Below are 14,046 nucleotides of genomic sequence, written 5' to 3'. Positions count from 1 at the left end.
TGTATGGAAATGTTCAGCCAGTGAAACGGCTTTGCGGTGCAGTGGAAAGATGAATTCCTTTTAGAAAACAGTATTAACAAAGAATAGAATGTAGGGAACAAAACAAAACTCGGAAGAAAATAGAGGTAAATTCTTAACCTCTGGGAGAGGGAAGAAGACTTTGTATGCTTAAAGTTGAAGGATAAAATGTAGAAAAATTATGAATTGACTAAGATTTACATTTTTGTACATAATTTACTACAAACAAATGAAGCAATAAAACCTTGTAAGATATTGTCAACAAAAGGTTAACATTTGTAAACAAAAGATCTCATTCAAATGAAGATCACTTTAGTGCATGTGCAGAGAATATGAATGTTAAAGTGGTAATAGCCCAAACGAGTGTCAAATTAGCAAATGTTTTGAAAAATAGATGTTGCTGGAGTATAGTAAAAGCAGTTTGGCATTTTGCATCAGATTTCATGAAAATGAAATTTGTAATTTCATTTCCAGAAAATTAGCCTTGTAATTCCATTTCCAGAAAATTAGCATGGAGTACTAAGTACAGGAAAAGCTCAACAAATATTTTTTAAGCACCGACTATATACCAGACCCTTGAGTTGCTGGTGAGGGCTGCAGTGGGAACGAGAGAGATACGGGTACAGCCTCTTGGTCAAGCAGGGGAGGGCTGACATTCAGCATCTAAATACAGAATCATAAGTTATTTCTATGCAGTTGTAATAAGTGCTCTGAAGGATAAAGGATACACACGCATATACTGTACAGTATTTTTAATTTCAACAGTTGGAGACAATATAGCTTATATAAATTAACCATACAGTTAATATGTATCAGTAGTACATAGTATATATAGTAAAATGTCAAAGACAGGCCGACAGGCAGGGTGCAGTTGCTCAGGCCTGTAATCCCAGCACTTTGAGAGGCCAGGGTGGGAGGATTGCTTGAGCTCAGGAATTCAAGGCCAGCCGGGGCAACATAGCAAGATCCCCATCTCTACAAAATAGTAATAATTATTCAGGTGTGGTGGTCTACTCCTATAGTCCTAGCCAGTTGGGCAGCTGAAGTGGGAGGATCTCTTGAGCCCAGAAGGTTGAGGCTGCAGTGAGTTATGATGACATCATCACGCCACTGCACTCCAGCCTGGGCAACAGAGCAAGGCTCTGTCTTAAAAGATATTTATTGAGAGTTATCGCCCATAAAAAATGCTTGAGATAATAGCTTTAAGATAAAACTGGGATGCAACTCTTCAGGCCAGAACCATTTGGAAGAAAAGATTGAAAGAAGAAAGCACTAGAATGTTAATGCATGGTTATGTTTAGGTGATGGAACTTTGCTAAATTTTTTCCTTTATACTTTTTTCTCTTCTCAAATCTTGATGAAAATGTACTGGTTTTATAGTAAAGATGGCCATAAAGATATGTATTCAGGCCAGGTGCTATGGCTCACACCTGTAATCCCAACACTTCTGGAGGCTGAGGCAGGTGGATTGCTTGAGGCCAGAAGTTTGAGACCAGCCTGGCCAACATGGTGAAACCCCATCTCTGTCAAAAATACAAAAATTAGCCGGGTGTGGTGGTACACGGCTGTGGTCCCTGTTCCTTGGGATGTCACAAAACACCAGAATTGTTCAGAGAAGCCACAGTGTCTTTACCAAGAGTCCAGATAAATAATTTATCTTGAGCATGCTAATCAGAGGCCATGTCTGCTACTAAGATTCGCTGTGGCCTTATGAAGATGTGGCCCAGCTGAGACTTCTCGCTTCCTCAGTTGTGTTTTCTGCTTTGCTCTCCTTAGCGACAAGACTCTGGGATGATGAAGAAGCCGCACATCACTGAAGAGATTGGTGTGCCCATATCCCGGAATGGCTCCACCCTGGGCCTGAAGTCCCAGAACGGCTGTATTCCTCCAAAGCTGCCCTCGGGGTCCCCTTCCCCCAAACTCTCCCAGACACCCACACACATGCCAACCATCCTAGACGACCCTGGAAAGAAGGTGAAGAAGCCAGCTCCTCCACAGCACTTTTCCCCCAGAACTGCTCAGGAGCTGCCTGGGACCAGCAACTCGAATAGCAGCAGATCTGGGAGTCAAAGGCAGGGCTCCTGGGACAGCAGGGATGTTGTCCTCTCTACCTCACCTAAGCTCCTGGCTACAGCCACTGCCAACGGGCATGGGCTGAAGGGGAACGACGAGAGCGCTGGCCTCGACAGGAGGGGCTCCAGCAGCTCCAGCCCAGAGCACTCGGCCAGCAGCGACTCCACCAAGGCCCCCCAGACCCCCAGGAGTGGAGCGGCCCATCTCTGCGGTTCTCAGGAAACAAACTGTTCCACCGCTGGCCCCTCCAAAACACCGCCAAGTGGAGCAGATTCTAAGATGGTGAAGCTGAAGTCCCCTGTCCTGAGCAACACCACCACTGAGCCTGCAAGCACCATGTCTCCTCCACCAGCCAAAAAACTGGCCCTTTCTGCCAAGAAGGTGGGTGTGTGGGGGTCTCGCCGCTGCTGTGTATCAGGAGAGCTCCAAGCGTTGCTTGGTTGTGGTTTGAAGGGAGTGAGAACATTGTCCGGGGGCTTTGGCCTCCCTCATGTTAGAGGAACAAAGTGTCTTTTAGTCATTCCCAGCCATTTGCAATTAAAGAACGGCTATCTTGGGGTGAAGGCAGTATGGGGTGTTGAGAGAGCCCTGATCTGGTGATGCTCATGTGACTCATGGAGGTTTGGGCAAGGTAGCAGTTCCCTGTTTTCACAGTAGGTGGAAGATCCTGACTGAACCCGAGGGAGGGTGGGCCCCACCAGCGCGTGTCCCTAGCAGGGGTGGGGCGGGCAGGAAGCGCAGAGCCCCAGTGGGGTGCCCGGCACCTCTGCAGCAGGAAGCTTAGGCAGCCACGGCACGAGGATGTGATTGTTGTGCTGAGATTTTTGTTTAAATTTTCTTCCTTTTTTTTGTTTCTAACCAAAAATACTTTTCTGGTTCTTCTTCTACCATTCCCCTGCCCCTCACCTCCCCTTTTTGTCTTCTTCTGTCCCCTCATCTTTTTTTCTGGGCTCTTTTGTTTTTATTTTCATGTTTTGTTACTTTTGTTCTCCCTCTTCACTCACGGAAACCTTTTTTAGACCACCAAGTTTTTATTTATGTCGATAACTACAGGCCAGCACCCTGTGGAGGGCGACCGGCAATGACCTCCGTCCACCTCCCCCCTCACCATCCTCCGACCTCACCCACCCCATGAAAACCTCTCAACCCGTCGTTGCCTCCACTTGGCCCGTCCATAGAGCCAGGTAAGCTTTGGGCCGGGATCTTCTGGGTGCCAACTGGTTCTGCCTGTGGTTGCGTGTGCTTGGCTGGTGAGGAGTTGGACGAATCGCCAACCTCACAGGACAGACAAAGCATTGGGGCAGCCAGGAGGTACAGGGGGGCGTCACCGACCAAGATCCCCCTCTTCTGTGTTCCCCTGTGGTAAAGGAGCTTTGGGTGGTGAAGGCAGTTCGGCCTCTGCAGTCCTGATGTCTTAGTTCTGTCTTTATTGGTGGTCTGTCTGCGACATCCTTGTGGTGATGTGGTGTGCTGGGGACTGACCTGTCCTGTATCCCTACCAGCCCCATGACAGTACTTCCCAGTCGAAGAGAAAGGCGAAGTGAGGCCTTGGCGAGAGGCTTGAGTGAGCTCGGAGTCCCGAGCGTTTTTTGTGGGACGTCTTGCCTGCTAGCGTCATGCAGGTTAAGAACTGTCTCAGGGCTCTCGGGTTCCTCTGCAGACACCTGCCGGAGATGCAGCCCCTTCCCTGTGCATGTGGGCCCTGGTCCGCAGGGGCTGCCTGCGTCTCTTAGGTGCCTCGAGTGGCAGGAAGTTGAGAGTAACTGGTAAATGGCTGTCTGGAAGCCGGTGGGAGTGGGGAAGGAAGCAGTGAAAGATGGGGTGAGTCATGAGGCGGCCTGCGGGGACTGTACTGGTGGCCTCGGCGCTGGGTTCTAGTTCTAGAATCTCCAGTGCTACATGAGGGCGAGGTATGACTGTGCGTCGCCCACAGCCTCTGCCTTCCTCTCCTCTCACATATACACGCACAAGCACACCTCTGCCCTATACCTAGCATAAGATTTGTGTACGTGGGAGGGCCTTAAGTGTTTGGGTGTTTTTCGTTTCTTGCCTTATAAGCTTTTTTGGAAAAGATTCCAGAAGACACTTAGAGTAATCAAACATCGTGCAGCTGGCATGGCCCTTATAGTTTGTTTAGATGATGACGGGGGTCCTGTTTTCCGCAGGAACCCTGGGAGGTGGGCTTTGTGGTCCCAGCTCATTGACAAATGAGAACATGGTGGTTCAGAGTGGGAAGTTAATTTTCCTAGAGACACAGAGCTGGCAAGAGGGAGCCTCGCTGGGTTCGGCACTAGATCCTGTCCCGGACATGCCTTGCTCATGATTCTGCTCTACGCATCTGTGTCCCGGTTTCAGCGTCCTAATGACGCTAATGTGGAGGTGTCATTACGCCAGCTCAACACTTGCTTTCCTTATGAGGCTCATTTCCTGCCCAGGAACACCCTGCGACTTTCGGAGGTTGGAAAATAAATCCTCACGGGATCTTTTTTTTCCTCACCATTTATTGTTTCGTGAAGGCTTCCTCCCTTAACACATTTGTATTAAAGATGTTTTTACATTAGAGCTCGCAAAAATACTTGAATTGCTTGGTGACAAGAAACTAAGGCATGGAACAATTCTTATTAACTTTGCCTTTTTAAAAAAAAAAAAATTTTCTTTTTTGACTTTTAAAATCACGTGTTGGCTTGCTTTTTTTTTTTTTTTTTTTTTTTTTAAATCTCAGGGATCAGTTATTTTAAGTTCCAGGGTACATGTGCAGGATGTAAAGGTTTGTTACAGAGGTGCCATGGTGGTTTGCTGCACCTATCAACCCACCACCTAGGTAACTTTGTTTTTTTTTGTTTTTGTTTTTGTTTTTGTTTTTTTTGTTTTTTGTTTTTTTTTGAGACGGAGTCTTGCTTTGTCGCCCAGGCTGGAGTGCAGTGGCGCGATTCGGCTCACTGCAACCTCCACCTCCCAGGTTCAAGCGATTCTCCTGCCTCAGTCTCCTGACTAGCTGAGATTACAGGCGTGTGCCACCACGCCCGGCTAATTTTGTATTTTTAGTAGAGATGGGGTTTCACCATGTTGGCCAGGCTGGTCTCAAACTTCTGACCTCAGGTGATCCGGCCACCTTGGCTTCCCAAAGTGCTGGAATTATAGGCATGAGCCACTGCACCTGGCCAACTTTGCATTTAAATAGATGTTGAATTAATTGTTAGCTTTCTTTCAAACATACATGTAACTTAATGTGTATCTGAAAACTACAGGGTAAGAGCCTTTTCAGATTTTTAGGTGAAAGGGAGGGGAGTGAGGGTAGACAGAAGGAACAGCTCTGCTGGGTCTTTCAGAACATCCTCTCCCTGTTTCCTGGCTGTCCCCACAGGGCTGTGTCACCTGCTCCCCAATCATCCAGCCGCCTGCAACCCCCCTTCAGCCCCCACCCCACATTGCTGTCCAGTACCCCCAAGCCCCCAGGGACGTCAGAACCACGGAGCTGCTCCTCCATCTCGACGGCGCTGCCTCAGGTCAACGAGGACCTCGTGTCCCTTCCACACCAGTTGCCAGAGGCCAGTGAGCCCCCCCGGAGCCCCTCTGAGAAGAGGAAGAAGACCTTTGTGGGAGAGCTGCAGAGGCTGGGCTCAGAGACGCGCCTCCCACAGCACATCAGGGAGGCCACTGCGGCTCCCCACGGGAAGAGGAAGAGGAAGAAGAAGAAGCGCCCGGAGGACACAGCTGCCAGCGCCCTGCAGGAGGGGCAGACACAGAGACAGCCTGGGAGCCCCACGCACAGGAGGGAGGGCCAGGCACAGCTGCCTGCTGTCAGACGGCAGGAAGATGGCACACAGCCACAGGTGAATGGCCAGCAGGTGGGATGTGTTACGGACGGCCACCACGCGAGCAGCAGGAAGCGGAGGAGGAAAGGAGCAGAAGGTCTTGGTGAAGAAGGCGGCCTGCACCAGGACCCACCTTGGCACAGGTAAGGGCAGGAGCAAGGTGGCATCTGTCTACCTCTGACGAGAAACAAAGCAAAACCACAGAATCTACCCCCAAGTAGGTATGGTCTGGAAATGTAGTCTGCTTGCGTGGTTTTCTAAAATGTGGATATGTGATCAGATGTCTCCTCTGGCTGGGTGTGGTGGCTCACACCTGTAATCCTAGCACTTTGGGAGGCTGAGGCGGGTGGATCACTTCAACCCAGGAGTTTGAGACCAGCCTAGGCAATATGGCAAAGCCCTTTCTCTACCAAAAACAAAAATTGGTTGGGCATGGTGGCATGCACCTATAGTCCCAGCTACTCAGGAGGCTGAGGTGGGAGGATGAAACGTTTGAGCCCAGGAGGCGGAGGTTGCAGTGAGCTGAGATCGCGTCACTGCACTACAGCCTGGGTGACAGCTAAACCCTGTCTAAAAAAAGAAAAAAGAAAAAATATCTTCTCTGATAAATACCAGTGGATTGATCCTTGAAGCGACGGTGGTGTGGACAGTAGTGTCCATCATTGTATGTGCAGGGCTGTTCAGGGATGCTGGATCAGGTGTCCCGGGCCAGGCCAGGATCTGCCGTTTCATCAGGTCACAGTAGCCTGCACATTGGCGTCAACAGGCTTGGCTCAGTTAGGATGGGAAACGTGACTGGTTTTCCCTCTACTGTCTCCGTGGCTGCGTGTGGAGTGTCCGCTAATACGTGTGGGGGGAAGAATGTTGCAGGGAGCTGCGTGCACTGGGTCACAGCTGGGGTGGCACCTTCTCCATGTTGCAGGCGGGTGTCTGTGCGCTCCTGCTCCCCTTGCAATTTGCTCAGAGCTGACTGCTGCCTCTCACTTCCAAGCAGCTGCTCTCCCATGGGTGATGGTGATCCAGAGGCCATGGAAGAGTCTCCAAGGAAAAAGAAAAAGAAAAAAAGAAAGCAGGAGCCACAGCGGGTAGTAGAAGAGGATGGGCATCTCGAATGCCCAAGGAGTGCCAAGCCCCAAGATGCTGTTGTCCCCGAGTCCAGCAGCCGCGCACCATCCGTGAATGGCTGGTGTCCTGGGGACCGCATGGGTATGCACTAGGCGAGGGGGTGGGGACCACATGGGTGTGCACCGGGCAAGGGGTTGGGGGACCGCATGGGTGTGCACCGGCCGAGGGGTTGGGGGACCGCATGGGTGTGCACCGGCCGAGGGGTTGGGGGACCGCGTGGGTGTGCACCGGGCGAGGGGGGTATTGGGGAGTGCACAGGCTGAGAGCAGCGTCTACTGCATCTGAGCTTGGGAGGGTCTGGGAGAAGATGTGGAGGGCCCTGGGACCCTACCAACCTTCACCCCCCACCCCCGAGTCTGCTCCCTCATGTGTCACAGCATTTGACTGAAACAGCCCCATGGGAGAGGTTACAGTGCACATGAACTTTAAAACATTCTGTGAATGCCAGTGGGTCTTCCGATTCAAAGCTGTTCTGTCTACAGCTTCTCAAGGAATGACTCCCTGAACTCCCAGCCTGAGTTTTTTTCTGTGATGGTTGAATTTAGAAGAGTTGGGTTCAAAAGTGAATCCTCCTCTCCCGCTATGTAGCTGGGCCATTCAGAACATAGCACGGTTTGCTTGCTGTTGGGGACCTGTGTGCTGTGGCTGTCCTTGGGCACCACCCCTCAATCGGAGGGTGTTTTGTTTTCTTTAGGGCTGGCTGGGGCATGCCTTGGCAGGCACCCGCCACAGAACACATTTGTTAAGTGAAGGGGAGAGAAAGTCCTGGCTGCTTGGTATAGGGGGCCGAGCTTGAGTGAGGCCTCCTCTGCAGTCTGGAAGATCTGATTATGGCAGTGCATCTGGGGGCCAGCAGGACCTTAGAGACTGATTTGTATTTATCCAACTCTTAAGAAAGGAATTTATCGTTAAAAATGAAATGGTATGAAATAAATTGCAAAACGTGGGTGCTAGCCAGTGCCGACTGAGTTTGCTGGCCAGCATGCTCTCACAAGTACTGCCCTGGCCAGGCGTGGTGGCTCTCGCCTGTAATCCCAACACTTTGGGAGGCCGAGGTGGGCGGATCACAAGGTTAGGAGATCGAGACCATCCTGGCTGACACGGTGAAACCCCGTCTCTACTAAAAATACAAAAAGTTAGCCAGGCATGGTGGCGGGCGCCTCTAGTCCCAGCTACTCGGGAGGCCGAGGCAGGAGAATGGTGTGAACCCGGGAGGCGGAGCTTGCAGTGAGCCGAGATTGCGCCACTGCACTCCAGCCTGGGTGACAGACTGAGACTCCGTCTCAAAAAAAAAAAAAAAAAAAAAAGTACTGCCCTAACATGGCACCAGAGCTGTGCTCCGTGCCACCCTCGGAGCGAAGTGGAGTTGGCTTGTTAGTGCAAGGGACATCACTTGAGCACTTGCGGTGCACCAGGGTCCATGCCAGGTGCTGGTTGTGTCTACTGAAGTGCGCCCTGGGCCCTCGGGGCTCCCTGGCAGAGCCAGAACCACACAGTAAGGGCTCGTGCTCAGCAAGGAGGCGCTGGGGGCCGCATGGGCTCTTGCAGTCCTGTGCCCCTGAGGAGAGTGGCTAAATGGGCAGGGTACCAGACCCAAGGGCAGGAGGCGCAGCACGTTGGGAGCAGGCAGGCTGCTCTGCATGGCTGGGTCCCTGGGCTGTGTGGATGAGATGGGAACCATGGAAGCCACTGTGTGGGGGCAGGGGACACTTAGCCTGGAGCTCACTGAGGAATTGGAGGCAGGGAGAAATGAGGTCAGATTTGTGTGAAGGGAGGTGAGTATATTCCAGGGGCTATGTGGCTAGCTGGGCAGAGGACGAGTTCAGAAAGGGTTTCTAGAACCCGATGAGGGTGGTGAGTGCTGTCCTGGTCCCGAGGTGCGGGGTGGACCTGTGCAGTGTTGCTGATGGGGACCAGGTTCCCCCTGGACAGGGCTTAGGAGGTCGGGCCCCTGATGGCAGCAGCCAAGCTTGGCCGTTCCCTCCACCCCGGTGGCCATCCAGGTGTCAGGCTGGTCCTGGGGCACGGGCCTCTCCCGTAGGTGAGGTGGATTCCATTTAGATCTAGTTGTCTTCCCTCCCTCTGTCAGACTGAGGACTTACACTACTGGTTAAAGGGGTTTTGGAGGGTTTTTTTTTTTTTTTGGTTTTTAGCTTTTTGTTATTTTCCTTGTTTTCTTGCTCATGAATTGACTTGGACAACAGCCTTCTCTATTGTGTCAGGTCATTAGTAAATTAAGCATGTAAGCATTAGTAAATAAGCATTTAGGCTGGGCGCCATGGCTCATGCCTGTAATCCCAGCACCTTGGGAGGCCAGTGGGAGTCCCAAGGAGTTTGAGACCAACCTAGGAAACATAGTGAGACCCTGTCTTTAAAAAAAAAAAAAAAAAAAAAAAAGGCAAGCATCCACTTACTGTAAGTTGTTTTATAATTTAAGTTGTGCGATTGCTTCCCCAGTGGGTTATTTTAAACGTCTATAAATGTTTCTTGGCTGCTCCAATTGCAGGGCTGAGCCAGGCCCCTCCTGTGTCTTGGAATGGAGAGCGGGAGTCTGATGTGGTCCAGGAACTGCTCAAATACTCATCTGATAAAGCTTACGGGAGAAAAGGTACTGATTTGGAGACAGGACTTCTGTTTGCCTTTCATTGGTTGGTTTTATAGGAGGGAAGGGTGTGGAATGGATCCTGGTGCACTGTGAGTGTGGCGGGCGGGCATCGCTCGGCTTTGAGAATGGGAAGAGGAATCTCAACACTGGCTGGAGTCCTCTTTAAACCCTCAGCCGTGGCACGAAGGTGGCTTCTGTCCGTGGCAGGATCCAGAACAGCTGCTTCTGAGGGTTGGGGCAGGGTGAGGAGCCCCACACATGCTGTGTCTTGGGTAGGGAAGGGGCAGAGTGACGAAGCTCTTCCAACCTGGGTAATGTCACTTCTTGCTCAGAGCATGTTTTTATTCAGACTTTGAGACCGAACATGACATCTTTGTTCCTCAGACGAGGGCATGGGTTTAGAAAGAACTGAACTCTTTGGCTGTGGTTTAGGGTTTAGCTAAGAGGGCATCGCTGGGGGTTCCGTGCTGACCGACCACACATGGGCGTCGGGCCATCCTCTTCTTGTCCTTCTCTTCACCACAAGGTGGCACTCAAAATTGTTGACTAATTATGAGTAGACTAGTTGGTAAATGACACTCTTGAAGTGAAGCCACAGGGGACCTGGGAACCTGCACTCGTGCTGACCCCCGTGTCTGCCTGGTAGTTCTGACCTGGGATGGCAAGATGTCGGCGGTCAGTCAGGATGCTATTGAAGACAGCAGACAGGCCCGGACTGAGACCGTGGTTGATGACTGGGACGAAGAGTTTGACCGAGGGAAGGTATGATGCGTGATGCTGACCACAGGCTTGAGGGAGCAGGGCGGCGTGGCTCAGCTCAGAGCCGGGGCAGTTGGAGGTGGCGGCAGTGGCATGAAGCGGCCGAGCGTGAGAAGAGCCAGGCTGCCCAGGCCTGTCCGGGCGTGTGGCCATGGACAGGGCATGCATCCTCGCAGCTTCCGCCCCTTTGTCAATAGGGGGACTGCAGGTCGCCGTGCGCAGGGGTCATTGTGAAGAGTGGGTCTCCAGAGAGCTCATGAGAGCCCGGCCTGTGTGCAGGACCTGCATGCAGCATGGAGCCCCGTGGGCCAGGAAAGAGCCGTTTTTGGGAACTGTGATGCCTGTGATTCTTGGTCTAGGAAAAGAAAATTAAAAAATTTAAGAGAGAGAAGAGGAGAAACTTCAACGCCTTCCAGAAACTTCAGACTCGACGGAACTTCTGGTCTGTGACTCACCCAGCAAAGGCTGCCAGCCTCAGCTATCGCCGCTGACTGTGCCCCTGTGGAAGGAGGTCGGTTCCGAGGGGGTGGGTGTAAGGGTGAGGTGGGGGTGTGTGTGCCGTGTATGTGTGTAGGGGTGTGGTGGGGTGTGGCGTGTGTGTATGATGTATGTGGGCTGTGTATCTGGCACATGTGTGTTGGGTGGTGTGTGTGGTGTGGGCGCGTCTGTGGTGTGTGTCCTAGTCACTTGGAGAAGGGTGTGTGTGGGATGCGTGTGTATAAGGGGGTGTGTGTGGGATGCGTGTGTATAAGGGGGTGTGTGTGGGATGCGTGTGTATAAGGGGGTGTGTGTGGGATGCGTGTGTATAAGGGGGTGTGTGTGGGATGCGTGTGTATAAGGGGGTGCGTGTAGTGTGTGTTGGGTGTGGGGTGTGTACACCTGGCATCTGTGGCATGTGTCCTGGTCACTTGGAGAAGGGCATGTGTGGGGTGTGTGTGGGATGTGGGTTGTGTGTATATCTGGCACGTGTCCCAGTCACTTGCAGAAGGGTGACTTCTTGCCAGCCGCATCGAGATGCCATGCATTGGGTTCCTAGGTTGGACTCATACCCGAGGGTGGCAGTGGGAAGATTCGGGTCCCGTTTCTCTCTGTCAGGACTACCGTGGTTTGTTCTGCAGCCTCCTGGAGACAAGGCGTCCCTTCCTGGGAGCTGTGGGTCTGGATCTGAGGGAGCTCTCTGTGTGGGCTCTGCTGCGCTGGGAGCCTGTCACGGTAGGAGCTCTCCCGGTACCAGTGTCCACAGACCGCCCGACATAGAGGCTTTGAGGCTTCTCTAGATCGGAACCTCTTTGGTGACATTCCCGACCAGCCCTGCAAGAGAAACGACAGTGTGTGTGTGAGCAGAGGTGGCCGCACACCTGCTGGACATCTTTGCCAGGCTGTGCCTTCTCATGTTTCATAGACAGTGGTCTGTGCTGGCAGAGGCTGCTGCCCCTGGTTGGGGCTATCAGGAGAGTGGGGGATGGTGGCCACACGTCCCCCAGGTGGTCTCCCGGTGCATAGCTGGTGGCTCTGGGCAAGCCATCCCTTGCTTCTCGGGGCTGACGCCACCGTTGTGTCCGAGCCCGCCCTCCCCTGCTTCCTCAGCGGGACCCCTTCATCTGTTGGCCTTACCTGTCCTCAGAAAGGAAGAGGTGACCCCACCCAGCCACCTCTCCCTTTTATGGAACTCAAGAGGGTGGCCCTACTGTGCACCCCTTCCTTGTGAGTAACTCTCAACTGTCCTGGAGAGCAGAAGCTATTTGGGGTCGGAGGAGCCCTCGATACCTGCGAATACATCTGCTTTCCAGGCTGCTGTTTATTCTGAGACGACTGTGCTGTAGCTTCCCCTTGCAGCTGCAATAACCCGCAGGTCTTCACTGAGGTGGAGGCCTTGGGGTAGAATTCTCCATTTATTTTACTACTTAATACAAAACATTTATTTTTGACCAGTCCTGTGGCTTCCATTAGCAATATGTTTCCTTTCCCAAATATGCAAATAGTGGCTTTGTTTGCTCAATTTTGTGAGTGCTTTGGAATTTAAATGATTGTATAACTCAAGAAGATTACTTTTCTATGTTGCTCAAGCTGTGCCTGCCAACTTGTAACTTAATAAATACAGGAAATCCTCAGAGAAGGTGATATTTTCAGGAAAAAGACAAATGCCCTCATAGTAGTGGGAAGTGTGAAGGTGACCGTGAACATCCTTCCTCATCGGGTCTGTCCCCGTCGTTTCCTCCCGGAGTCGTCGCAGGTGGAGATGGACAACGTGGTGTTGGACTTAGACCTCCTTCAGTGTGGCTCTGCTGGGCCAGAGGCATCCTGCTGTCCCGGGTGGCTGCCTCGCTGTCTGCACCCCCTCTCCTTGGGGCAGCTTTGCTTCCTGCCCCTGTGCTCGGGGCCTGGGTGGTTACTGGCTTGTAGATGGAATTGCTTTTTTAATATGGGAAGATACATTTATTTTTTTCCATGTGGGTGGGTGTCTCTTTTTGGATTTTCTTCTGTTTTCACGTTTCTCTTCTTAGAAGGGTGGGAGAGAATCAAGCTCCTGTGGCCACCTGTGTCCCAGCAGCAGTGAGTGGAGCTGCTCAGGGTGCCCTCTCCTGCGGACCAGTCTCTGAATGTTCAAAGATGAGGGCCTGGCTTCCGTGCTCTGGCTTTGTAACTTATCTGGAAGGGAAAGCACATGCCTTCACGGCAGGGTATGTTCCTTTTCTTCTCGGGGTGTTGACTTGCATTCCTCTGTGAACTGTTCCCTCTGCCATGTTTACCGTGTGATGTTCTGTAGTTGAAAATGTTAGTTGTCTGCTGGCACAGAATTTATCTCCTTCCTTTCTCTCCCTTCTCTCCTCCAAATCAGTCTCTTCCCTTCTCCACTAGATAACTGTAAAACCTTTTCCTGGGGTACATATATTCGTTAACTCTTGGGCAGTGGTGAGCACGAGATGACTTTCTGCAGCGTTTATCACTGTTGGGTGGAGTCACGTCCCTTCCCTCCACCGAAGTCATCAACCAGATAGGGAAGGGAAAGATGAGGCCCAGAAAACGAGTTCAAACTCTAGGTCATGTACACGTATGTAAGTAAATATCAATAACCCAAGCCTTTGTCGTGGCAGTCACTTGGTTGACTTAGGATCTGGGTCTATTTAATTTTGTGCTTGGGAATGGAGCTGGAGGGAGTGGGGCCTGTGTACAGCAGCTGCCTCTCCCAGGTCCTCTCACTTGCCTGCCCCATGTCCTGGTTGCATGGCCGCACCTGTGTGTGTGCAGAGGTCTGTGTCCCATCCTCTGCACCTCCTCTCCGGGGGCCTGGGGAGCCCCACGTGTTGCCAAGATCTTGGTGCAATAAAATACTCTGGTTTTGTGAGTTCTGTGTCTTTGTTGGTTTCATTTGATTTTTTTTTTTTAAAGTACATCCCAACCACGGTCTCGCTGATTCCACCTGTCCTGGAAGTTGAGGCTGGGCTAGGAGGGGCAGGTAGGTCCCTGCAGGGAGCTCAGTGACCAGGAGGTTGTGAGAGCAGCCCTAGTGAATAGGTGACCAAGAGGCTGAATGAACCCCGGGGCGCAGGCGGGTTGCTGTGCAGCGGCTCCTGTTGAGAATGCTGCTCTGCAGCTGTTACCTGATGTGTGTGGCTCCCCGCGTCTCCATTTAGCAACTTGGAAGTAAGC

At 51.9% G+C, this 14,046-nt stretch overlaps 1 protein-coding gene across 14 annotated transcripts in view; it reads left to right on the top strand.

Moving 5' to 3' along the window:
• The window catches only part of USP36 (ubiquitin specific peptidase 36), a 45,196-nt gene extending 31,455 nt beyond the window's left edge, over window positions 1-13,741 (top strand). For 6 of the 14 annotated variants that reach the window (XM_034943010.3, XM_034943011.3, XM_034943012.3 and 3 more), the window contains 8 exons: window positions 1,795-2,472; window positions 3,145-3,275; window positions 5,456-6,049; window positions 6,898-7,112; window positions 9,538-9,639; window positions 10,283-10,398; window positions 10,755-10,906; window positions 11,514-13,741. In XM_034943010.3, coding sequence (XP_034798901.2) covers window positions 1,795-2,472; window positions 3,145-3,275; window positions 5,456-6,049; window positions 6,898-7,112; window positions 9,538-9,639; window positions 10,283-10,398; window positions 10,755-10,886 — 1,968 coding nt within the window. In that variant the 3' untranslated portion in view covers window positions 10,887-10,906; window positions 11,514-13,741. Of the gene's footprint in view, window positions 1-1,794; window positions 2,473-3,144; window positions 3,276-5,455; window positions 6,050-6,897; window positions 7,113-9,537; window positions 9,640-10,282; window positions 10,400-10,754; window positions 10,907-11,490 lie in introns of those variants that run through there. The other 8 variants (XM_008971535.5, XM_063599439.1, XM_063599440.1 and 5 more) reach the window with 4 other exon arrangements.
• Window positions 13,742-14,046: the final 305 nt, after the last annotated feature.

The sequence above is a fragment of the Pan paniscus genome, chromosome 19 (genome assembly GCF_029289425.2).
Source record: "Pan paniscus chromosome 19, NHGRI_mPanPan1-v2.0_pri, whole genome shotgun sequence".
NCBI classification, from domain to species: domain Eukaryota; kingdom Metazoa; phylum Chordata; class Mammalia; order Primates; family Hominidae; genus Pan; species Pan paniscus.
This window is presented reverse-complemented; position numbering and strand designations above follow the sequence as displayed.